The sequence below is a fragment of the Dasypus novemcinctus genome, chromosome 3, assembly GCF_030445035.2.
Source record: "Dasypus novemcinctus isolate mDasNov1 chromosome 3, mDasNov1.1.hap2, whole genome shotgun sequence".
NCBI lineage: Eukaryota > Metazoa > Chordata > Mammalia > Cingulata > Dasypodidae > Dasypus > Dasypus novemcinctus.
Window position 1 is genome coordinate 67,925,286 of NC_080675.1, and position 26,308 is coordinate 67,951,593.

The 26,308-nt window shown below is 36.3% G+C and overlaps 1 protein-coding gene across 1 annotated transcript in view; it reads right to left on the reverse strand.

Moving 5' to 3' along the window:
• Positions 1 to 26,308, reverse strand: part of FANCM (FA complementation group M) — a 71,453-nt gene that overhangs the window by 13,045 nt on the left and 32,100 nt on the right. The window contains exons 14-19 of the mRNA XM_004476469.5: positions 21,778 to 23,695; positions 9,930 to 10,021; positions 9,752 to 9,820; positions 6,413 to 6,538; positions 5,463 to 5,619; positions 1,623 to 1,729 (exon numbers count right to left, since the gene is read on the reverse strand). Of these exons, the coding sequence (XP_004476526.2) occupies positions 1,623 to 1,729; positions 5,463 to 5,619; positions 6,413 to 6,538; positions 9,752 to 9,820; positions 9,930 to 10,021; positions 21,778 to 23,695 (2,469 nt within the window). The remainder of the gene's footprint in view (positions 1 to 1,622; positions 1,730 to 5,462; positions 5,620 to 6,412; positions 6,539 to 9,751; positions 9,821 to 9,929; positions 10,022 to 21,777; positions 23,696 to 26,308) is intronic.

Sequence of the window (26,308 nt, forward strand, 5' to 3'; positions counted from 1 at the left end):
CAGCTAACATGGAGTTGAAGAATGTCAACCACCACACTATGGAGCCAAGAGTGCCTACAACTGAAAGCAGGAGGATTGCATCCAGTATCCATGTGGAATCTAAGCATAGATGTGGAATGGACACTACCAATTCAAGGTCCACAGGATGGAGGAATACAGTAAGGATTAGAGTGGACTTACTGATATTCTATTCATGAACTATTGTGGTTAGTAATCAGAAAATGTGGCACTGGTGTGGAAAAAGTGGCCATGGTGGCTGCTGGGTACGGGGAATGGGAGGAAGAGATAAGATGTGGAGGCATTTTTGGGACTTGGAGTTGTCCTGGGTGTTGCTGCAGGGACAATTACCGGACATTGTAGATCCTCCCATGGCCCACTGGATGGAACGTGGAAGAGTATGGGCTATGATGTGGACCATTGACCATGAGGTGCAGCAATGCCCAGAGATGTACTCACCAAATGCAATGGATGTGTCATGATGATGGAGGAGAGTGTTGCTGTGGGGGGAGTGGCGGAGTGGGGGTGGTGGGGGTAAATGGGGACCTCATATTTTTTAATGGAATATTTTTTTAAAAATGAATTAAAAAAAAACAATTAGCATTCTGATGCAGGCAGCCAAAAAAAGTAAACAATAATGAATAAACAATGTATAATAAGTACACTGGAGGGAAGTAGATATGGCTCAAGCGATTGGGCTCCCGTCTACCATATGGGAGATCCAGGGTTCAATTCCTGAAGCCGCCTGGTGAAGGCAAGCTGGTCTGCATGACAAGCTGGCCCAAGCGGAGAGCTGGCCCACATGGAGTGCTGGCCCACGTGGCAAGCTGACCTGAGCAGAATGCTCGCCCACATAGGAATGCTCGCCCATGCAGGAGTGCTGGCTCACGCAGTAAGCTGGCTCAAGAGGAGAGCTCACACAGCAAGATGATGCAACAAAAAGAGACACAGAGAAGAGACAATAAGGGATGCAGCAGACTAGGGAGCAGAGGTGGCGCAAGAGATTGAGCACTCTCTCCCACTCCAGAAGGTCCCAGGATCATTTTTCAGTGCTGCCTAAAGTGAAGACAAGCAGACACAGAAGAAAGAACGGGGAATGGACACAGACAGCAGGCAATGGGAGGTGGAGGGGAGGGTGGAGAAATAAAGCTAAAAAAAAAAAAAAAGTACAGTGGAAGTACAGACATATGAATGACCATATCACCAAGCTGAACAACTTCTAAACAAAGAAGACTAATATAAAAATTATCCATAAATGAAAAAAAATCCATAATTTTTACAATATAATATTTTTAAGAAAAAAATTAAATTTGCAAGAGAAATGTTAGAATTTAAATTTTAACTGGTAGATGAAACTCTATTCATTTCCTTCAAATATTCTCCTAATTGGAAAAAAACATAATAGTATATTCTAGTTAGCTCAAATTAAAGAAAGGATAGTATGATCAAATTAGGACTAAAAGAAATCTTGAGAATTCATTTAGTCCACCTTATGACTTTTGGCAGAAATTATACCAAATGGCTCTGATTAGTCCAGTTTTAGAAACAAAATACAGACTTCACTAACAGGAATAAATTCAACATCACCATGGGGATATTCTCTATTATATTTCTATAGTTAATACCTGTGAGAAAATGTTCACATTGTGATGTTTCTTATGGTCCAGTTTGTACCGATTGCTCATCAAAGGACTGCGCAAAGATTTCAGGTAAATAGCCCTCATTTCAGAATCTGTGTAAAGATAATAAGAATTTAAGATAGAGTAAAATATCAAAATCATTTAAAAAGAAACTGGAAAACTACTTAGCTCTGACCTAATCCACAAATACAGTGGATATTTTAGGTAAGAAAATACAGTGAAATAGCAATATTATTTAATGGAAACTGGCAATCTATTTAACCTTGAACTATCCCACAATTTACAGGATTCAAACCTTTTGAAATTATTTTACTCCAAAGGGAGGATTTTAAAATGTCTAAAATCAGTTATTAAAATACACAAGGGAAAGAGGATTTAGCTCAAAGGGTAGAGCATCCACCTACCACATAGAAGTCCAGGGTTCAAACCCAGGGCCTCCTGACCCATGTGGTGAGCTGGTCCATGCGCAGTGCTGATGCGCGCAGGGAGTGCCGAGCCACGCAAGGGTGTCCCCCACGTAGGGGAGTCCCATGTGCAAGGAGTGCGCCCCATAAGGAGAGTCCCCTGACATGAAAAAAGTGCAGCCTGCCCGGGAGTAGCGCTGCATACATGGAGAGCTGATGCAGCAAGATGACACAACAAAAAGATACAGATTCCTGGTGCTGCTGACAAGAATACAAGCGGACACAGAAGAACACACAGCGAATGAACACAGAGAGCAGACAACTGGAGAGGGGGGAGAAGGGGAGAGAAATAAATAAAAAATAAATATTAAAAAAAATAAAATACACTAAGTTAGTATAATAGCTTTGCTTTCATAAAAAAAAAAATCAAGTCATCTAGCTGCATGCTCATGGGCAATTTATTTAAACCCTCTTTGGCTCAATTATTTTCCTCTAAAATGGGTAGAGGGAATTAGGATGGTGCCTTTTCATTAAAAGTAAAACTTATAGAAAGCACATAAAGCACTTAGAACTGCATAAATTTATAGAGAGCATTCAATAAAATACAAGAAATCCATGTAGAAAAAAAAACATGCTATAGCAGTTTAATAAGGTTTATGAATTCCAAAAATAGATATTGGATTATGTTTGTAAACTGGTTTTACCTGGGTGTGATTAAATTATGATTAGGGCTTTGATTGGACCACATCAGTAGGATGTTGAGTCCCCACCCCCTTGGTATAGATAAAACTACATGGTAGAGCAGAGGAATTAGTTGAAGTTTTGATGAGTTTTGATGCTGGAGTTTTGAGCTGGAGCCTGGGAAGTAAGCACACAGAGCAGCAGAGCAGCTGAGCCTGGAGAGAATCGAGGCCCAGGGAGAGAGACTGAGCCGTTCACCTGATAGTCTACAGCTGACCTTGTGGAGAGAGGCAAAGCCTAAAGAGCCTCATAGTCTAAAGCTGACCTTGTGGAGAAAACAGAGGAGCTGAGCCCAGACAGAAATGAACCGTGGGAAGAGAGGAACCCAGGAAGCCTGAACCCTGGCAGATATTGGCTCCAACATGTGGCAAAAGACTTTGGTGAGGGAAGTAATCTATGTTTTATGGCCTGGTAACTGTAGGCTTCTACTCGAAATAAATACCCTTTATAAAAACCAACCAATTTCTGGTATTTTGCATCAGCACCACCTTGGCTGACTAATACATATGCTGAAATATTAAAAGCAGCAGCCAAATGATGGGTATATTTCATAGTTTTTAGTCAAGAAAAAATAAGGAAGCCCACAGGTTTTTTAAAATGACTATGATTTTTAAAATTTGTAATATAGCAAAGGGTACTGAAGAAATTATTTAGGAGAACAAATAAATGTGAATTTTGAGGCAATTATTTTAAAAGCTTTCTAATCCTATAAATTCCAAACACACTGTATCTAAAGTGGAATTTCATATTTCCCTTCTTCCATCCAAACTGTTCCACCTGCACCCTTTCCCATAACAGATAATAGCAACTATGTCATTGTTACTCAAGCCCATTGACTCCGCTTTTTCTAATTCTTTCTTTCTGTTACTCAAACACACTGACTCCTCTTTTTTTACCCCTCTAATCCCTCAGAAAATCCTATTAGCTTTTCTTTCCTAAAATATCCAGAATCCAATCTTTCTTACCATCTCACTGCTACCATCTTGGTAGAAACCACTGTCATTCTTTGGGTTATTGCAATAGTCTCCTAACTGGTTTCTCTTCTTCCATCTTTGTTCCTCTGGAGGCTATTCTCAAAATAGAAGCTAGAATGACTCTATTAAAATATGTCAGATCATGATCTGCACACCCATTACCTCTCTGATCCCATTTCTTACTACGCCTCGTCTCCCTGACTCATTTCCAGTTACACTACTGTTCCTTGAGCGTGCCGGGCATTCTGTCTCAAGGCCTTTGCAATGGCTATTGTCTTTGCATCAAATTGTTCCACCACATTATATTGTAAACCTGAAAAAGCCACTTCTGTTAATGAACATTTAAGGTAATATACTAAGAAACTTAATATGGCAAATCATATTAGTATCAAGGGCACAGTACTAAGAACTTGGTCTTGAAAAATTTTCTTCTTTAATGTCAAAGATCACAGACCTTGAGAACTTTTGCTGTTTTAAATCATATCAGGGACTGCAAGAGCAGAATAAATGGCAAGATCTCTGTGAAAGATCAGAATAAAGAGCCAGTCAGAATGTTTTACCATACCAGTTAGAGTCAATATGAATCGTCTGCTCTTAATATGTAGTTTGTAATATCTGCTCAAGCACTGTTTGGAGAGACTATTTTAAGGACTTTGCAAATTTAATAAATTAGTTTCATGTTTCAGTTGGTTTGAACAATCATTTTTTTTTAAAGATTTATTTATTTATTTCTCTCCCCTTCCACACCCCCCTCCGCAGTTGTCTGTTCTCTGTGTCTATCTGCTATGTGTTTTTCTTTGTCTGCTTCTGTTGTTGTCAGCGGTACAGGAATCCGTGTTTCTTTTTGTTGTGTATCTTGTTGTGTCAGCTCTCCGTGTGTGCAGTGCCATTCCTGGGCAGGCTGCACTTTCTTTCGCGCTGGGCGGCTCTCCTTATGGGGTGCACTCCCTGCACGTGGGGCTCCCCTACGCTAGGGCACCCCTGCATGGCACAGTACTCCTTGCATGCATTAGCACTGCACATGGGCCAGCTCCACACAGGTCAAGGAGGTCCGGGGTTTGAACCGCATACTTCCCATGTGGTAGATGGATGCACTAACCACTGGGCAAAGTCCGCTTCCCAACAATCAATATTTTTAATCCCCTTATCTCCGTCTAGTCTTGGACCAAATGTCTAGGCCTAACCCAATCACCTTATTTAAAATTGCAGTGTGTTCACTATTAATACTCCCCAACCCCAGCTACTCCAAATCCTCCTAGGGTTCAATTTTCTCTTTTTTTCTATGAAAATTTCTCTTTATAATACACCAAATAATTTAGTTATATGAATTATCTGCTTCCTTCAACTAGAATGTAAGTTTTAAAAGGACAGGAAGTTCACCCACTTTATTCAGTGATACAACTTTCTCAAGCACTTTATATACCATGCACATAAAAAGCACAAAATATTTGTTGAATGAACATTTGACACTAAGCCAGCCTGGTTGTACTAGAGTGAAATATTCAAATTTGCAGAAGCCTATAAACAATTATATTAAAAAATAAAGCAAATATTCACGAATTTGAATGAAAATGACCAAATAAAAATTTCACTCATAACAAATTTAATTCCCATCAAAGTCTAGTTTCTTGGAAAACTGGGTGAAATAGTAAATATAACCATATAAAACAGAACTGAAAATTAAAAATATATATCATAATATTTACCATTTACAGCTTGTGAAAGTTGAGTCTCATCATTAAAGAAGTTAAGTATGGAGGAATCTTGTTCATGTTCTGACACATCATTTTCATCTGATGAAACACATTCTATATCTTCTTGGGAAAGTTCTGCTTCATCATCTAAAAACTGCCTAGCTACATGCTAAGACAAATTAGAAAATATTATGGTATCCTCGATAAAATAATTTATTTTAACTACATAATTGGAAATAGTTCTGGAAAATGGATTTCTTCTGAATGCTTTTAAAACCAAAAATAACGAGGAGCCGATGTAGCTCAGTGGTTGAGTGCAGGCTTCCCACATACGAGGTCCCAGGTTCAATCCCTGGCTCAGGGATCTCAATAATAATAATAATAAAAACAAAACTGCAAGAGGAAATGAAAAAGCAGCGTACATATTTAAAATTTCTGTTATAAATAAAACAAAATAAAAGACATCATGTCAACCTGTTGCACGTTTCTTAATAAGCATGGATTTTCCTAAGTCTTCAAGGCTAATGAATTTTTGCCAGGAAAAATATACCACAAAAGGACTGACTAGAAGGAAAGGTGCTAAAAAATATTTTTTAAGGATTTAAATATTGGACAGGGATTAAAAAATAATGTTAACTGTAAAAGGAAAACATTTAAAACCTCAGATTTTCATCTTCTTCAATTTGAACTATAAATTTTCAATACAGATAAATTTTTGCATTCAGTCATTTAGTATAAAGCAACACTAAAAGATAAATTTCAAAATACAAAAATGAAAATAGCACATCCTGAGATTTTAAATCTAGTAAAGAAACAAAATTGGGGTCAAAATACCTTAAATATTTTCTTTTTCTATACATAAAATGTATAATACTTAGAAGTAAAGAAATCTACTTCCATGTATCTATAATGTCCTTCATCAACAAAAAATATATAACATTAAGAAACAAGAAAAAGTTTACCTTTAGGTAGCTGTGTCTCTTTTGGACTTTGACACCTCTTTTGGGATTCCTGTTATGACCCTTGAAGTCTTCTAGTTGTGGATGTTTGTGAAAATTCTCATTCTCATCACTAGATGATAATTCTAACTATAAGAACAAAACAAAATTCTTGCATAAGAAAAGATAATTGGACTGTTGTATCTTAGTGCATTTCCAATATTTTCTTCTGAGAAAAAGAAAATTGATCTTACAACTCAGAGCCATATTTCAAATACATAATACTTAAGAAATTAAAAATCAAATAATTAGGTAATACTAAATATTAAAATATTATATTAGGTAATACAGGTACAACTAATATATTCATTTAAATTCAGTATTACCTCAAAATATAAACATATCCATGTTCTTCAAATACTTATATATTTTTAATAGCAACTTGTATTTTAACAGTATTTCCTTTAGAAAATCCTCAAAGCATTCAAAAAAAATTGTGTAAGTCTTAAATTTGGTTATCAGTAACAGTCCAAGTCTTTTCAATCCAAGAAAACATATATAACAATAGAAAATTGTGACCTTGAGACATACCACTTATCTATTACAGAATAATATTGAACCAACCAAAACTTTATCAAAATAAATTCAATTAATGGGAATAATTTTTATTTTAAAACAAATAGTTTTATAGCATTATCAATATGTTAATTCACTTCTGATAAGGCTATCAGACATTCTAGTTAGGTAGCAAGTTAAAGCAATTTTTCCAGTAGAGTTTTATGTAAATATGCAAGGTAAGTATAAATTGAGTGCATTTCTAATTAATTTTGCACAAATTATCCTAGATTATATAAGATAATTAAAAACACATAAAAATTTTGGGATGGCAATGCCTACTCTGTTTCTGATTGAGAGGGGGCTTAAAGCCCAAGGGGAAATGGATGGAACTGTCCTGCTTGCAGTTGTAGATACTCCGGTTTTTTAAAAATGGGCATTGTCCATCTTCATCTTTTTGTTAGTTGTCCTGGGTAATTCCAAAATCCTCAAGATTGAGGAATGAACAAACATAAGGAGCAAATGCAAGTATGGGTTAAAATAGACATGATTTTTCTAGCAATTGAATAACTTCTACCATTGATATAAAGGCAGTGGCCACCAGAGGTTATGAGGGGAGGGAAAGGGAAAAATAGGTATAACATGGGGCATTTTGGGGACACTGGAATTCTTCATGACATTGGAATGACAGATACAAGCCCTTATACATTTTGTCAAAACCTATAAAATTGTTCAGGGCAAAGTATAAATTATAATATGTGACAGTTTGAGATTATTTTTGAATCCCAGAAAAGAGAAAAGATTATGTTTGTAAACTGGTCTCTTCCGCTGGTTGTAATGCACTTTGATTGTATTAGATTCAGTGAGGGGCCTCTGAGTAAGTTTACTTAATAAAAGCAATTTGAATAAAATTCAACCATGTCAGTAGGGCCTGATTCAGGGTTGAGTCCCTGTCCCCTTGGTGCACTGATATAAATGGACACTCATTCAAGAAGACACACCGAAGAGGAGAGAACGTGATCATTTCAATCCTGCCATGTGACAAAAAGGAGAAGGCTCAAATAGCTAAAGCCCTGGGGAGACCTGAGCCATACGTCTGATAGTTTGCAGGTGAGCAACTGAGACTGCCTTGAAAGAAATGAGGCTTATGCCAGACTGATATAGGAAGCCCTGAGAGATGAGCCCTGTGCCAGGCTACAGCTGAGATGGGAAGAAGCTGGGCCCATGGAACCTTTAGAGGAAGAAGGAAGGAGAGACCAGGCAGAGATCACCCACCATCTTGCCTCAACATGTGGCAACTGACTGGTGAGAAGGCAGCCTTGAGATGAACTCTTTAGGGTCTAGTAACTTTAAGTTTTTACCCCAAACAAATACCCTTTAGCAAAGCCAACAGATTTCTGGTACTTTGCACCAGCATCCCTTTGCCTGACTAATACATAATGTAAACTAAAGTCTGTGGTTAGCAGCAGTGCTTCAATATGTGTTCATCAATTGTAAAAAATGTACCACACCAATGAAAGATGTCATTAATGGGGGGAAGTATGGGAAGGAGGGGTATATGGGAATAGCCTACATTTTTTATGTGACATTTACATAATCTAAAACTTTTTTAAAAAGCCCATGGAATTACACTACACAAAGAGGGAATGCTAAATTAAACCATGGAGTGTAATTAACAGTACAATTATAAAAATGAGCTATCATCCATTATAACAAATGTTTCACATCAATACAAGGTGTTGGTGGTGGGGTGATGTATGAAAATCCTGTATTTTATACAGGATTTTTCTGTAAACCCACAACTTCTCTAATAAAAAATTTAAAAAAACAAACAACATATAGGATTTCCTAGTCTGTAATTTTAACTATCATCTATGAGTTGATTACAACCAAATGAGTATCAGCCTTAAGACCCACTGCCTGACAGTTCAGGTTCACACAAATGACTGCCACACATATGTAACTGTACCATCCCACAAAAAACTCAAACCTTAAACTCAAATTCACACTGAGCTTGTCAACTCTTTTTCTTCTCTAAATTAGTAATATACTTGCCAAAGAGCCAAAAACTGGGATTACCCTAGACTTCTTCCTTTTTACCAAACCCATATAGTCATCAAATGAAAGAATAAGGCCTCCCAAAACTGATCCTGATATTTTCTCCAATTTTATTTCCTGGCTCTCTTCATCTTTACACAACCCAATAATATAGACAAGCTGGTTCCCATCTTCGTGTCTTTCTATAAACTGTGTTTACTCTGTTGAAATGCCTTCCATTCTCCCCTTTTTTTTAATATGCCTAAGCACAACACACACTTTAAGATTTAACTAAGGTATTATCTTCAAGAAGCCTGCCAGAACTTCAAAGTCTAGGCTAAGTGCTTATCTTTTCTGAGCACTTAACTTAAAAATTTATACTGAAACTATCTGTTTACTTACCTATCTCTACTAGATTATAGATGACTTAAGAGAACATCAAGACATACTCTTTATAGTGTCTCCACCATCTAACATAGTAGATACATATTACATACTTAATGAACATTTGGTGAATTGTTGAAATATACTGTAGGGATAATTTTGGAAAGGGGTATAAAATTTTTAAATATTTAACATGTTTTCTGAAAAAAATATCTATGAAAACTAGTATATAAAAAATTAGAAATAAAAACCACATTGGATTTACTCTATTTTTTTGTTAACTATACACATCTTAAGATCAAATATACCTATACTCAACTATATATGTGTATTCCTTGCAATATTTATTGCCATGGATTTTAGATTACTATACTATTTGTTACTTACTCTGTTTGTAGGAATCCTGCGCTTTTTGACTACATGAAGTGGAGAATCAACTTCACTACTTTTTGAATCCTATATAAAGTAGATAAATAGATGAAGTAAAAGACAGCAACAAAATCTTCAAGAAAAAAAACAACAGCCTTTTATATGATCACATTACTGTGACTACTCAATAGCTCACCTCAGGAGAGTTTAAAACACTTCTTATTTTTTTACTTCTTCTTTGGAAAATCTCCTCATCTTCACTTTCAGTGCTTGTTAATAATTTTTCACCTATAAATTATTTTAAAATAATGAATCTGGTCAATAGATTTAAGTTTATCCAACCACAACAATCTATTTTTATTGATGGCTACCATGAGACATGAGAAGTGCTTTTGACAATATAATTTATTTAGTCTCAAAAAAAAAATGTTTCAGAAGTTTGGTAAAATATACATATATAACATGGGAAGACAGACCAAAGTAAAACAGTGCCAGTGATGAAAATAAGAGACAATGACTTTTGCTAATAAACACATATTTGGCACAGGCTGAATTTTAGAAAGTAATGAAAAAGTGGCTAGAAGAGTGCGAAATATAATTTTATTAGTCGGTGGTTCTAGAACCATCTCTAAAAACGTCATTACTATTCTATTTATGGATTGCAACTCCACTTTTTTACTTCTTACATGATCTAAAATACAAATGCATAAAAACTAATGATAAAACTATGATGTTTGCCACACAATGTATAAAGATGTAATTAGTTACAAGAACATAGAAAGGTAGAAGGACAGAGAGGTATAGGAATATAGTTTGAGTATGCTACTGAATATAAGTTAGTATCAAAACAAACGAGACTGTCATAAATTTAGAACATTAAATTTAAACCCCATAATAATCACAAAGGAAATATTTTAAATATATATATTAAAGGAAATGAGAAGAGATTCTAAATGGTTCACTAACGAAAGATCAAATGAACATAAAAGTAGGCAGTAAAGGGAGAAATGAAGGACAAAAAAAACTATAAGATTTACAAAAACCAAATACCAAAATGGCAGAAGTAGGCACTATACTATCAGTAATTTATTTAAATGTAAATGAGTAGAACTCTTCAATCAAAAGGCAGGGATGGGTAGAATGGATTAAAAAAAGATGACCCAAACATATGCTATTTGCAAGAGACTCACCTTATATTCAAAGACACAAATAGATTGAAAGTAAAAGGCTAAAAAATAATGTTCCATGCAAATAGTAACCAAAAGAGAGTTAAGGTGAATATACTAAAATCAGATAAAAGACACTTTAAGGCGAGCCGCTGGAAACCTATAGGTTGAATGGTTGGTGGATGGCATATGAAAAAGATGACCCCACATTTGAGGAAGAAAATGAAGAAATTGGAGGAGGTGCAAAAGGTAGACAGGGTAAAAGAAAGACAGTTTTTTCCTAAAGAATTACGGTGTATGACGTAGGGACCAGAACCCTTATACTGACTCTGGATATTCTTGAAGACTTTGTCATAGAGTTCATCACTGAAATGACTCACAAGGCAATGTCAATTGGAAGACAAGGTCAAGTACAAGTTGAAGATACTGTCTCCTTGATTCAAAAGAACCCTAGGACGTTTGCTAGAGTTAAAGACTTACTATGAATGAAGAATTGAAATGAGCTAGAAAAACATTTGATGAAGGAAACTATGAATCTTGATATTTCTGTACCTCCTGAAGTTTCCTTATCTTCTGGGGAAACTGTATATAGTAACTGCATATTTCCTATAGTAAGGTCCTGTTACCAAACCATGAAAATGAAAGTTTTAGAAACACACAGGTTTCCGTTGTTATTTTCATGTCTTAAAGTAGATCTAGAGTATTTGAGTCTCTAATGGCTGCCTTTAAATTTCCATACTTGAATTACTTATTGGGTTTTAATGACCGTATGTAAGTTAATTAAAGTACCTTGCAATTTGTGTAATTCCTTCTGACTTCTATCTAAATGATGAAGTAGTATTTATCTGTTAGGTGTCCTTTTTGTCATTGTAGGCTATATTGTAGCTGTTTTATATGTAACATCTAAATGCAAACTTTGATCCTCTGATAGCTGAGATGTGTTTTATGTTTTCTCAAGTTTCTAGACAAAACTGGGTGGTGATATTATTAATGAAGTGAACTGTTTGTGTTTCTCTTAAGTAAATGATGATATATGAAATTACAGTATTTTTAAAGAATGTTTAAATGTTTTAAATGGTAATTTGTTTCAGTTTTCTTCAGATAGCGAGAGGTTTTTTTGAGAAATTACGTTTCATGTGAATGCCTCAGTGTTGGGAGGATTTTAAGTTTAAAACCTTTGGGGCTTATACATTCTGTTTGTCAAGTTTTAGGAGAACTGAATTTCCCAAGTCAGATTAAAGTTTCTAAATATAAATGCTTTCAGTAGCATGAATGGCATTGCTTAAAAAGCTGATGGCAGGATAAGCATTTGGGGTAGTGTTATTTTTTTTTAAGATTTATTTTTATTTATTTCTCTCCCATTCCCCACCCCAGTTGTCCATTCTCTGTGTCCATTTGCTGCGTGTTCTTCTTTGTCCACTTCTGTTGTTGTCAGCGGCACAGGAATCTGTGTCTCTTTTTGTTGCATCATCTTGCTGTGTCAGTTCTCCATGTGTGCGGCACCATTCCTGGGCAGGCTGAATTTTCTTTCCCGCTGGGCGGGTCTCCTTATGGGGCGTACTCCTTGCGCGTGGTACGGCACTCCTTGCGCACATCAGCACTGTGCATGGGCCAGCTCCATATGGGTCAAGGAGGCTTGGGGTTTGAACTGTGGGCCTTCCATGTGGTAGACGTACACCCTATCCATTGGGCCAGGTCCGCTTCCCTGGGGTGGTGTTTTATTAACATATTTGTTAGTACTTGTTTATTGTGGAAATGTGTACTTGACTAAAAGCATATGTGGCCATAGAAACCACGTGTAGTTCAGAATATGCAGGTAGTATATTTAATTATCTTGTAGTAAGTTATTGCATTTAGCTTAAATTAAGAGTTGAAATTTCACTTAGGGGATCATTGAAGGTTACTATCTGTGAAACTAGATGTTTTGTGTGCAGCTTATTCACATTATCTATAAATCAGTACTTGGAAAAATTCTACTTTTGTAACCTATTCATGCAGGGAACAAAGTATGAAAAATTAAACAGAAAAAAAAAAAAAGACACTTTAAGTCAAAACTATTACAAGGGACCAGAAGGACACCATATATTCACAAAAGGGTCAATTAACAAAAAGACATAACAGTTATAAACATATTTGCACCTAATTATAAAGCCCCCAAAATATGAAACAAACATTGACATAATTAAAGGGTGTTATAGATGGTTCCATATTAATAGGAGGAAATGTCAATATTCATTATTCCACTTGCAGTAACAGAAAGAACATCCAGACAGAAGAGCAACAAGGAAAATGAAGAGTTGAACAATAGTATAAAGCAATTAGATCTAACAGACATATATATAACTTTCCACTCAACAACAGCTGAATTCACATTCTTCTCAAGAGCACATGCATTGTTCCCTAGGATAGACCACATGCTAAATCACAAAGCCAGTCTAAATCAGTTAATGTAGAAACTGTACAAAGTATCTTCGCTGATCACAATGGAATGAAGCCAGAAATCAATTAACAGAAGGAAAAGTGGAAAATTCACAATTTTGTAAATTAAATGATACTCATATAACCAATGGGTCAAAAAAATTAAAATGGAAAATATCTTGAGATGAATCAAAACAAAACTAAAATACTAAAACTTACAGAGCAGTGCTCAGAGAGAGAGTTATAGCTCTAAACCCTTATATTAAAAAAGAAGAAAGAGTGGAGTGAGTGCAGCTCAGTGGCTGAGTGCCTCCTTCTCATGTATGAGGTACCAGTTTCAATCCTTGATACAAAGAAGAAGAAATAAGAAGAAGAAAAAAGAAGAGGAGGAGGAGGTAGAAGAGGAGGAAGAAGAAGAAATCTCAAATCAGTAACCTAACCTCATTCTTGGAGGAACTAGAAAAAGAAGAGCAAACTAAACCCAAAAAGCAGAAGTAGAGGAAAAAAGGCCAATATACCTTATGAATACAGATGCAAAAATCTTTTAAAAAACAATAAAAAAAACCCCACAAACTTGCAAACCAAATCCAACAACACATTAAAAGGAGTATACACCATGTCCAAGTTGATTAACCCAAGAATGCACAGTTGGTTCAACATATGAAAATCAATCAAAGTAATAAACTACATTAATAGAATGAGGGAAAAAACATCACATGGTCAATATCAATTGACACAGAAAAGGCATTTGATAAAATCCAATACTGCTTCTTGATTAAAACACACAGAAAAATAGGAATAGAAGGAAACATCCTCAACATGGTAGTGGACATATATGCAAAAACCCACAGGTAATATTCAACTCAATGGTGAAAAACTGAAAGTTTCCCCCTAAGACCCAGAACAAGACAAGAATATATACTTTCATCACTGCTATTAACACTGTACTTGTAGTTCTACCCACAGCAATTAGTCAAGTAAAAGAAATAAAGGACACACAAATTGGAATGGAAGAAGTAAAACTATCTCTATGTGCAGATAATATGATCCTTTATATAAAAAATCCCTAATAATACACAAGAAAGCTACTAGAGCTCATAAACTAATTCTGCAAAGTTGCAAGGTACAAGATCAACACAAAAAATGCAACTGTTTTTATATATACCTGCAAAAACATAGGATATGGAAATCAAGAAAACAAACCCAGGAAGTGGATCTGGCCCAAAAGATAGGGTGTCCGCCTACCACATGCGAGGTCCAAGGTTCAAACCCAGGGCCTCCTGACCTGTGTGATGAGCTGGCCTATGCACAGCACTGATGTGCGCAAGGAGTGCCATGCCACGCAGGGGTGTCTCCCACGTAGAGGAGCCCCACACACAAGGAGTAAGCCTCATAAGGAGAGCCTGCCCAAGAATGGCGCCACACATGGAGAGGTGATGCAGCAAGACGACACAACAAAATGAGACACAGATTCCAGGTGCCGCTAACAAGGATACAAGCAGACACAGCAGACGGACACAGAGCAGACAACTGGGGGGGGGGGGGGAGAGAGAAATAGATTTTAAAAATCTTTAAAAAAAAAAGAAAACAAACACATTTACCATAGTATTTAAAAGATAAACTATCTAGGAATAAATTCAACCAAGGATGTAAAGGACTTGTACATGGAAGGCTACATATATCACTGAATGAAATTAAAGAAAACCTGAAGAAATGGAAAGACATCCCATGTTCATGGATTGGGAGACTTAATATTGCTAAAATGTTAAAACTACCCAAAGTGATTTACAGATTTGATACAATCTGGATCAAAATTTCAGCGCCTTTTTTATAGAAGTGGAAAAGCCAATCATCAAATTCTTATGGAACAGCAAGGACCCTGGATAGCCAAAACTATTTTGAAAAGGAAGAATAAAGTTGGAGGGCCTACATTTCCCATTTTCAAAACTTACTAGAAAGCTACAGTATTTAGAACAGTGTGGTACTGGCACAAGAAGAGACAAATAGACCAGTGGGACAAAATTGAGAATTTTGGGAAACCTACACATCTATGGTCAATTGATTTTTGACTGGAGGGTCATCCATATTTACTCAATAGGAAAACAAGTTTCTTCATCCACTGATACTGGGAAAACTGGATAGCCACATAAAAAAACAATGAAAGCAGACCCCTACTTTACACTATAAACAAAAATCAATTCAAAATGGATCAGTGAACCTAAATAGAAAAGCTAAGACCATAAAAGGCACTGTGGAAAACAATTTGGCATTTCCTCAGAAAGTAAAAAATAGAATTACCATATGAACCAGCAATTCCACTTCTAAGACTATTCCCACAAGAATTGAAAACAGGGACAAATATTTGCACATCAATCAAACAGATATTTGTACACCAATGTTCACAGTATTATTCTCAATAGCCAAAAAGTAGAAACAACCTAAGTGTCTGTCTATAAATGAATGGATAAACAAAATGTGGCATACACCTACAATCGAATATTGTTCAGTCATATAAAGAAATCAATGAACCTTAAAGATAAAACGTTGAATGAAATAAGCCAGATGGAAAAGGACAATATTGTATGCTTTCACTTATATGAAATAGGCTATCAAATTCACAGCAATAGAAAATAGATTACAGGTTACCAGGGCCTGGGAAGAGGGTGGGGTGGGTTGCAGGTGGGGTGCAGGTGGGGTAGGGATGAGGATTTACTGCTTAATGGGTAAAGATTTTCTACTTGGGGAGATGAAAAAATTTGGCAAAGGATAGTGATGATGGTGGCACAATATTACATATTGGGAAGCGGACTTGGCCCAATGGATAGGGAGTCCACTACCACATGGGAGGTCCAATGTTCAAACCCCAGGTCTCCTGGACCCGTGTGGAGCTGGCCCATGCACAGTGCTGATGCGCGCGAGGAGTGCCGTGCCACACAGGGGTGTCCCCCGTGTAGGGGAGCCCCATGCACAAGAAGAGCGCCCCGTAAGGAGAGCTGACCAGCGGGAAAGAAAGTGCAGCCTGCCCAAGAATGGTGCCGCATGCACAGAGAGCTGACATGACAAGATGATGCAATAAAAAGAAACACAGATTCCTGGTGTCTCTGATACAGATAGAAGCGGTCACAGAGGAACACACAATGAATGGACACAGAGAGCAGACAACAGGAGGGGAGGGGGGAGAAATAAATAAAAAATAAAATATTACATATGTAATCTTGTCACTTAATTGTACACATATATGTGCTAAAAGTGGAAAAATTTGTACTATATATATGTAACCACAATAAAATTTTTTAAAACCTTCATGTATGAAATCAAATGATTCAAATTTTCAGGTACTAACATTTGATTTCTGCACTTTAATAAAATTGTGATTGAAGACACCATCAATTATATTATGCAACAAACCTGTGGTAGTTTTAAGATGCATTCACAAATTCTTTAATACTCTTGCCTTCAAGAGGTGGAAAGTATAAACAAATTCCATGCTTATAACACAGAATTTGTCACTTGCTTCTAACAAACAGCATACAGTAGAAGTGATGATGTATTATTTCAGAGTCCAGGCCATAAAAGGGATTGTGGCCTCATCCTTGTTCTCTTTCTTGGATCACTTACACTGAGCAAACCTGATGCTAAGTTTTAAGGACACACTAAACAATGCTACAGAAAAGGCCCTTGTAGCAAGAACTGAAGCCTCCTACCAATAGCAATGTGAATGTGCCATCTTTTTTTTTTTTTAAGATTTATTTATTTCTCTCCCCTTCCCCGCCCCAGTTGTCTGCTCTCTCTGTCCATTCGCTGTGTGTTCCTCTGTGACCACTTCTAACCTTATCAGCAGCAACGGGAATCTGTGTTTCTTTTTGTTGCAACATCTTGTTGTCAGCTCTCCGTGTGTGCAGTGCCATTCTTGGGCAGAATGCACTTTCTTTCACACTAGGTGGCTCTCCTTACAGGGCACGCTCCTTGTGCATGGGGCTCCCCTACGCAGGGGACACCCCTACGTGGCATGGCACTCCTTGCGTGCATCAGCACTGCGCATGGGCCAGCTCCACACGGGTCAAGGAGGCCCGGGGTTTGAACTGTGGACCTCCCATGTGGTAGGCAGACGCCCTATCCATTGGGCCAAGTCCACTTCCCTGAATGTGCCATCTTAGAAGCAAATCCTCCAGCCCTATTCAAAACTTTAGATGACTGCAGCCCTAGCCAAAATCTTGATTATGACATCATGTAATATCCTGAACCATACTACTCAGGCACGCCATTCTCAAATTGTTGACCTACAGAAAACATGAACTGACAAATGTTTGTTTTAAGCCCCTAAACTTTGGGGGTAATTTGGTATGCAACAATAGATAAATAATACAGATTTGGGTTCTTAGACCTAAGAAGCTGCCATAACAAAACCTAAGCTGTGGAAGCAGCTTTGGAACTAGGTAACAGAACTTGAAAGGACTTTTGAGGAGAGTTTTAATGGGAGCTTGAAGAACCTCAAAGAAAATGTTTGTAGATAAATGGCTGCTGAGGTAGCTGCAGTTGAGGATTTAAAGAAAACTGAAGAAAATTCCTTTGGAAACCAGAGAAAAGGAGAATCTTTGTGTACCGTCAAAAAGTTTAGCAACATTGCAGTCTTACAGAAAGTAGAAATGTACCTAATAAGGTGACCTAGCTAAGGAGACTTCCTGGCAAAATATTGAAGGTAACACTTAGTTGCTTCTTGCTATTACAGTAAAATGCAAGAGAAAAGAGATAAATCAGAGAAAGGACTATTAAACATAAAAAAGTTGGGACTTGCTGGTTTTGAAAATTCTAAGCCTCTCCAGATGGGAAACAATACCAAAATTAAGAAATGGAATCCAGGCAGAGATCAAGTCTAGAAGACTGCCAGGAAAAAATGTCTAACAATGAAGCTGAGGGTGTATTTCTAAATGCTTTGTGAAGACCTCAGAAAAATCAAAGGTGTGCTTTGAATATCACTTAAACTACACAAACACCCTCAAAGTATCTTATGGGTTCCTCACAGATCCTCTCAATTGAACAAAAGGTTTTCTAAGAACCTTAAAGACATTGTTTCCAGACATCTTGGCAGTAGTCCAGGTAAAGAAGGGCTTATCTCCAAAAGATTTATGGGTATGCCTAGGATCTCATAGAATACCTATAAAAGACAACTACACTAAAAGGGAGAGTAACAGTATAAAATTAAAAGAGGCATAAAGACCTTCAAATTTCTACAAATTGCAGGCTAAGAAAACTCCACTAGTACTACTTGTTATAAAACAGAAAGAATGACTACAATGAAATACTTATTCAAACCAACAAGGATGAATATTAATTATAAAACAGAACATAAGTGTTGACACAAATGTGGGCAAGTTGGAATTCTCAGGCATTGCTGATAGGATGTAAAATGGTCCAGCCACTACAGAAAACACTTTGGCAGTTCCTCAAAACATTAAGCATAGAATTACCATTAAGACCCAGCAATTCCACTTCCAGGTGTATATCCACAAGAATTGAAAACAGGGACTTGAACGGATATTGCATATCAATGTTCACAGCAGCATTATTTACAATAACCAAAAGGTAGAAGTAACCCAAGGATCCATCAGCAGAAGAATGGATAAACAAAATGTGGTATATACATTTAATGGGATAATATTGAGTCAGAAAAAGGAATGAAGTTCTGATACATGCTACAACATAATGAACCCTGAAAACATGTTGAATGAAAAGAGTCAAACCAAAGGGACAGATATTCTATGATTCATTTATATGTAATATCTAGAATAAGCAAATTCTTAGAGACTAAAAATAGATGAGAGGTTTCCAGGGGATGGAGAGAATGGAAATGGGGAATTTTGCTTAGTGGGTACAGACTTTCTGTTTGGGGTGTTGAAGAAAATAAAAGATTACTCAAATGGCAGTAAGGGGGAAGCGGACTTGGCCCAGCGGTTAGGGAGTCCATCTACCACATGAGAGGTCCGCGGTTCAAACCCCGGGCCTCCTTGTCACGTATGGAGCTGGCCCATGCGCAGTGCTGATGTGCGCAAGGAGTGCCCTGCCACGCAGGGGTGCCCCCCGCAAGGGGGGGTCCCACACACAAGGAGTGCACCCCGTAAGGAGAGCTGCCCAGCACGAAAGAAAGTGCAGCCTCCCCAGGAATGGCACTGCACAAAAGGAGAGCTGACGCAACAAGATGATGCAAAAAGAAACACAGATTCCCGTGCCCTGACAACAACAGAAGCAGACAAAGAAGACGCAGCAAATAGACACAGAGAACAGACAACCGGTGTGGGGGGGGAAGGGGAGAGAAAGAAAGAAATCTTTAAAAAAAAAAAAAAAAGGCAGTAAGGACTAAGTGTCCAAAAGTATCCAGAGTATGGATCCAAAAACCATGGAGAATTTATTCCTAGGTTTTGCAATCTAATCAGAACTTCCAGTTTCTTCCTTGCTGGAATTCACAACTGCATTGGGTCAGTGTTTCTTGGGTTCCTCCCATATCCCATCTTAGAGCAAGCCATCTTGGAAGTACATTCTCTAGGTCCAGTCAAGGCATCACAAGACTACAGCCCCAGTCAAATTCTTTACTGCAACTTCCTGAGAAATCCTGAACCAAAATCACCCAGGAAAAGAACTCTCAAGTTCTTGACTTACAGAAACTGTGAAATCAATGTTTGTTCTCTTATGCTACTGAGTCTTGAGAGGTAGTCTGTTATGCAGCAATAGATTACTAATACAAACTCACACAGTAAATTTCCCCTTACAGTCTGTGCCAGTGAAACATCTGCCCTGGCATATAAACTTGAATGATTCCTTTTTGCAGATAAGCACTATATAATTCAGCTAATTTTTCCTTTTCTCATTAACTTCTAAGGTAGCCAGAGTTAAAAGTAGGGCTCACTAGAGTAAACAACTCTTCCCAGAAGGCTTTTTCTTTTTTACTGCTTTTGTTGTGTTTTAATGAATTTTTTTAATATGCAAACTGGTAAGTAATCTTAAATCCTGTCTTTGAATTCAATAACACCAAATATTTCCTAATGAATATTTCCCTAATAAACATGTATTCACAATTCTACTGCCCATGATTTGTATAATACAAAGCTAAAAATAATTTTTTTAAAAATGTTAATGGAAATCTGACACAAAGGCACAAAAATAACTTCACCACTAATATGGACTCAATATAGAGATATTAAGGCAAATTCTGAAGGCTCATAGGCACTATACACTTTTACATACGTAAGAATACATAGGCCAGGGCACAACCCAAACTATTCAAATTGTCAGTTTTTTTCTTTTTTCTTTTTGAGGTTTCCGTGAACCTGAGACCCCATATGTGGGAAGCTGGTGCTCAAACACTAATCCAGATTGGCTCCCCTGAATTGGTTTTTACGTTTGTTTGCTTGTTTGTTTTTTTGTTGTTAGGAGGTACTAGGAACTGAACCTGGGACCTGCCACGTGGAAAGCAGGAGCTCAATCATTTGAGCTACATCCACTCCCCTAAAACATCAGTTTTCAAAATTTAAATGTATTTGCAGAACTTCCACTAAACAAGCTTTCCTCTTAAATAAAGCATTCTTGAATCATGCCCTCCATACCAATGAGAAAAGCATAAAAAAATAAAGGATTTACAGATGAAACTTTCATTTTACCCCACAGCTGTTCTTTTTCTTCATATGAAAAAATTCATAAATGGCCTAATATAATAATCAATAAATAAGCTAGAACTCAGTTTGATAGCAAGATTTAAAGAATACTTAAAAGCATTTTAATACCAAACATCTGTTACTACATTTTTCTGTAACTATGTCACAATGATCAGAGAAATTCAGAAATTCCTCCATATCATCTTGTGGTCTGTTCTCAATCCTCCCAACAGTCTGTCTTCTCAACTATTTTGCCATGTAAATCCTTTACTTCAAACTATCTCCCCCCAAATCTTAACACTGTCCTTCTTTTTCTTTGCTTTCACTTTTTATAACATCCAATTTTCTCATTATTTTCAACCTATCCAAATCTTAAAAATTCCTGAGGAGCCAAAATGAAAATCTATACTCTATATGGAGTATTTCCACTCTATTCCACTTTGAAATTTCTTCATCTTCTGAATCTCCAAAGCATTCACTATCTTCTCATTTGACAGTTATTTCCATATGTTAATTAACTTTTCATATGAATATACCATGCATTTGCTTGTGGTTCCAAGGGCTAAGTCTCATACCTCTTTGTATATTTCACAGTGCCTAGCATAATACCTTTCCCATGGCATGCATACAATAAATAAATATAGATAAAATTAATCTTATATCAGTAAGCATCAAGAAAAATATATCAGTTATCTAATTCAATATATATATATTTCACTGTATACTGAGAACTTACATTTTGGGAAATTATCCAAGTTCTTCTAGAGTAATTATGTTCAAAACATGCATATATTTTATAAATACAGAATCTTACCTTCTTCAACAGAATGACTGATTTGTTCACTGCTTTTAGCCTTCTGTAGAAAAAGCCCTGAATCATCAAAAGTTGAATTCAATGTTTCCTTGTTAAGACTTTGTAGATTTAATTTTTCCTTATTAGAAACTGGCATCTTGGGCATTTCCTCTCTCATCTTAGAAAATGAGTTCAATGTGCTTGATTCAGAAAGTGGTGTACTCATAACTTTTTCCTGTGCTGGCAAAGAAAACTGAGAATAATCAAGAGATATAAATTCTTTATTTTTTGCTGCACTCAGGGGCAAAAGTGAAAACTGTAGATTCTGCTTATCTTCATTTGATGAGACAGTAATGCTTCTCTTCATAAAACTTTCAACATGATCTCTTTGTATTAAAGTTTGATTTGAAACAAAATTTTCATCACTTGTCTCCTTAATATCTAAATACCTTCCAGATAGATCATTTAGAAGCTTATTCTTATTTTTCTCTGATGCATATTCTACTATTTCTTCATCAGAATCTGCATTACAAAACCCTAAATCAAAAGTAACAGAAAATAAATCCTTAGAGCAGTCAAATACATATTCATTGTTCTTCACTTTTTCCTCATGTATACCTCTCAAATTTTCATGAGATTTCCAACTTTTATCACAGATTATTTGACCTTGGGGTTCAGAATTATTGTCTAACAAAAGTTCATCAGAAATTAAGAAATGAGAGGTCATTTCTTTTATAGCAGTTTTGTCTGATACACACAAAGGTTTGTATTTACTCAAAGGAGAAAGGATCACACCATTAAATTCTATATTAGCATCTTCAAATAATGGTAAACTCTCATTCTGATCATTGAATAATATTGGAAGGCCATTATTATCAACATCATGATTCTTTTCTTTACCTAAATACCTTGCATGGCCTATGTTTATTTTAACATGATTGTTAGGTGCTAAATTTTCATTTTGAATATCTTTATATAGTTCACCATCAGGGTCACAGCAGTGTGCTTCATCAGAAATCTTATCATTACTTGCATTATGAAAGCAATTTCTTTCAGAAGGATGAATAATAACATTAGAAGAGGATAAGTTTAGTGAATTGAATTCTAAATTCTGTTGTGAATTCACAGTTGAAGAGCTAGATTTACAGTTCAAAGAGGTAGATTTATGATTTTGTATATGCTCTCTGTAGGGTAGGAAAAGCAAATTTTCAAGGGCAGAATCCTTTGTAATTTCATCTTCCAAATCTGAAAGCCCACTGATAGGTGGAGGAGAATGAGATAAAAATCTCTCTACATTAGCCAGTATCTCTTCTGCTGATGACTGACAATTATAATATTGATCATCCATTCTAATAAAATGAAGCTCTTCTTCAAATGGAAAAAACAAGCTAGAGGAAACAGATTTCTCATCACTAAAACTATTATAACCAGAATCTAAAAAATTTCCAGCAAATGAACTAGTGAATTTATTTGTAAACTGACACGCTTTTAATAATAAACATGGCTCATTAATAACATTTTCATGGATAGTACATGGGGCAGCAACTTCATCTGTATCTGATGTCATTTTATCACTTGATATGTCTGCCTGAAAAGTATTTTCAACAGAATTTTCAATATCTAAAGAATTCATAATACTATAATTATTTTTTTTCATAGGCTGATCTTTTTTCATTTCTTCAGAAGCTTTGTTTTTCAGAAAAACAGTTTTGGTAGGTTTGATATGATTTTGTTTCAAAATTTCAGCACATTCGTCATCAGATTCTGTCATTGAGAATGATATACTTTGGTTTATATTCTTTTTAAGTGAAGATTTCTTGTTAGTAGTAACAATGCTATTGGCAAGAGAATTAGATTCATTCCTGAGAGTAGTAAATGCTGAGCTAACATCTTCCATATGTAAATAAGATTTCATTTCCAATTCATAGCTGCATTCTTCCTATAAGGTAAAATGAAAAAGTTAAGAGAAAACAAAACCAAAAATAAAGGCAATTCTAAGAGACGAGTTTTACTCTATGTTAAAATATTTTCTAAGCAATACTACATTTTTCTAATTATTTTAAACAGTGTTATTTTATAACTTAAAAATTATTCTGATAAACCAAACAAAATTATAAATGACACTACCGTGAAATTATTCTAATTTATATCATTGGTTATTTTTTTCATAGCCCCAAAACTTACTATACAAAAGCTATGGGGTAACTATTTGTAGAAAGAACAAATGTAATGAATACATAAAATAAAGATATAAATCATTCAATTGTCCAATTATTCTAGTTTCCTGAAAATATTAGTGCCATTAGATATTTAGGAAATTAATATATATTAATGAAAAACATATAAATATGTTAAATTTACTCTCTTGATTGCAATAAATTAGGAACAGCTTTTAGAACCTTGGAATAATAGTACACATATATCTACTAGGCTGTCGCCTGAAATATACCTCTATTTTTAACACAGTCCCCAAGGAGTATACCAAGAACTCTTATAGCGAATTTCTAAGCCTTACTTGTCTCCTGTGGCAGTATGAGATTATTTATGAATTCCAAAAAGAGATTTATGAATTCCAAAAAGAGATTTATGTTTGTAAATTGGTCTGTTCCTCTGGGCATGATACCTTTTGATTGTATTAGATTCACCTGAGATGTCTGTGATTAAATTATGTTAAGATTTGGGCCAGTAGGGTGAACCTCGGTTTAGGTCTCCATCCCCTTGGTGGACTATATAAACGGACAGTCACTCAAGAAGACACACAGAAGGCACAGGAAGAAAGGCAGCTCTATAGCTATGGCAGAGAACTTTGATCCTGTGGCCCCAGGAAAGAGAGATGAGTCATTTGCCTGATAGTTTACAGCTGAAGAGACCACAGCAGCTGAGCCCTGAAAAAAACAAACTCTATGCCAGCCTACAGCTGAGATCTGAAGAAGTGGAGGTGGGCAGGCCATGGAGCCTTAAGAGGAAGAAAGAAAGAGAGACCAGGCTGGCCATCTTCCTTCAACACATGGCAAATTACTTGGGAGAGAAAGCACCTCTTATGGTACGTTGAGCTGAACTCTTTAGGGCCTTGTGACTCTAAACTTTTACCCCAAATAAATACCCTTTAAATACCCTTTATAAAAACCAACAGATTTCTGGTACTTTGCATCAACACCCTTTGGCTGACTATTAATAATAAATCTCCTAATTGGCAGCTAAAACTACAAGCACCACCAGCCCCCTCTCATCACTCTCACACCTACCCCCCTCCCCTTCCTCCCCCCCCCCCCCGTGAATGCTACTTTAGTGAAGATTCCTCTACCACAGAATGACTTAAACAATCCCTGAAAATTCTTCGCAATTTGCAAACTCACAAGTTTAGTAACACAAAACAATCAACATAAAAGGTCTAATCTCTTAGACTCAGAATCCTAGTGCACAGAACTCTGTATGCTAGTATCCTTACTGCTAGCATTCTTATGAATCACGAAGTGCTGCTGAAGAGTTTGCCCTTCAGAATTTGTTTTAGAAGGAAGCAGAATGAAGGATAAGTGATCTTTTTAGGAATAACTAGGAATCTGGAGCATGAGGGAAGGACTACTAAATTTAAGGAAATATTTCCCATTTTATCAATTTTTAAAAGTAGGCCCCAAGGAATGTTTTGCCCCAACACCTCCTTCAGATCTCAGTCAAATATTCAGTTAGGATACATTTTCTAGAAAGGTCAGGAAAAGAAAAGTCCACAGTTGAAGTCACAATTGCAAAAACTGAAGAGGGTGATTTTCTAAAATTATTTTAAGTCAAGAAACACTGGCTAACACGCAGACCTCTGAACTCAACACTGAAGTTGCAAAAAGCTTTTGATGACCTGAAGAATGAACACAATAAATATACAAACATTAACATGAGCAATATGTAGTATATATGCTTCACACAGGCTGAACATTTTATCTGATTTGTTCACTGATTAGCTCCAGGGTCTGGAATAGAACCTAGCACATAGAAGGTCTTCAATAAATATATTAATTTGATGGTACAAATTTTGCTGGGATCTACAACCAATTACTTTATTCACATGTATTAATGAACAACAGCTAATAATAAAAATAGCAGATACAGGGGAGCAGGCATGGCTCAGTGGTTGAGCACCTGCTTCCCATGTACGTGTGTCCCAGGTTTAATCCCCAGCACCTCCTTAAAAAAAAAAAAAAAGCAGATACAATTTAGAATAGTTACTATGTACCAGTTACTGTTGTAAATACTTTAGATGTAAGTCATTTAATCCTCATAACAACGCTATGAAGTAGGTACTACTATTATCATCCTCATTTTACAGATGAAACTGAGGAACAGAAATGACAAATAATTTATAGACACACAACTAGTAAGAGGTAGAGCTGGGATTATAACCCATGCATTTCGGATTTCAGGCTCATAATAGGTTCACTATTCTGACTCTCTCGAGGAAAAAAGAATAGAGAAACTGATTTAGGGAATCAAATAATTCCCTAAACTACCACCAGAATACAAGAGAGACACCAGGGAAGCAGGTGTAGTTCAGTGGCTGAGT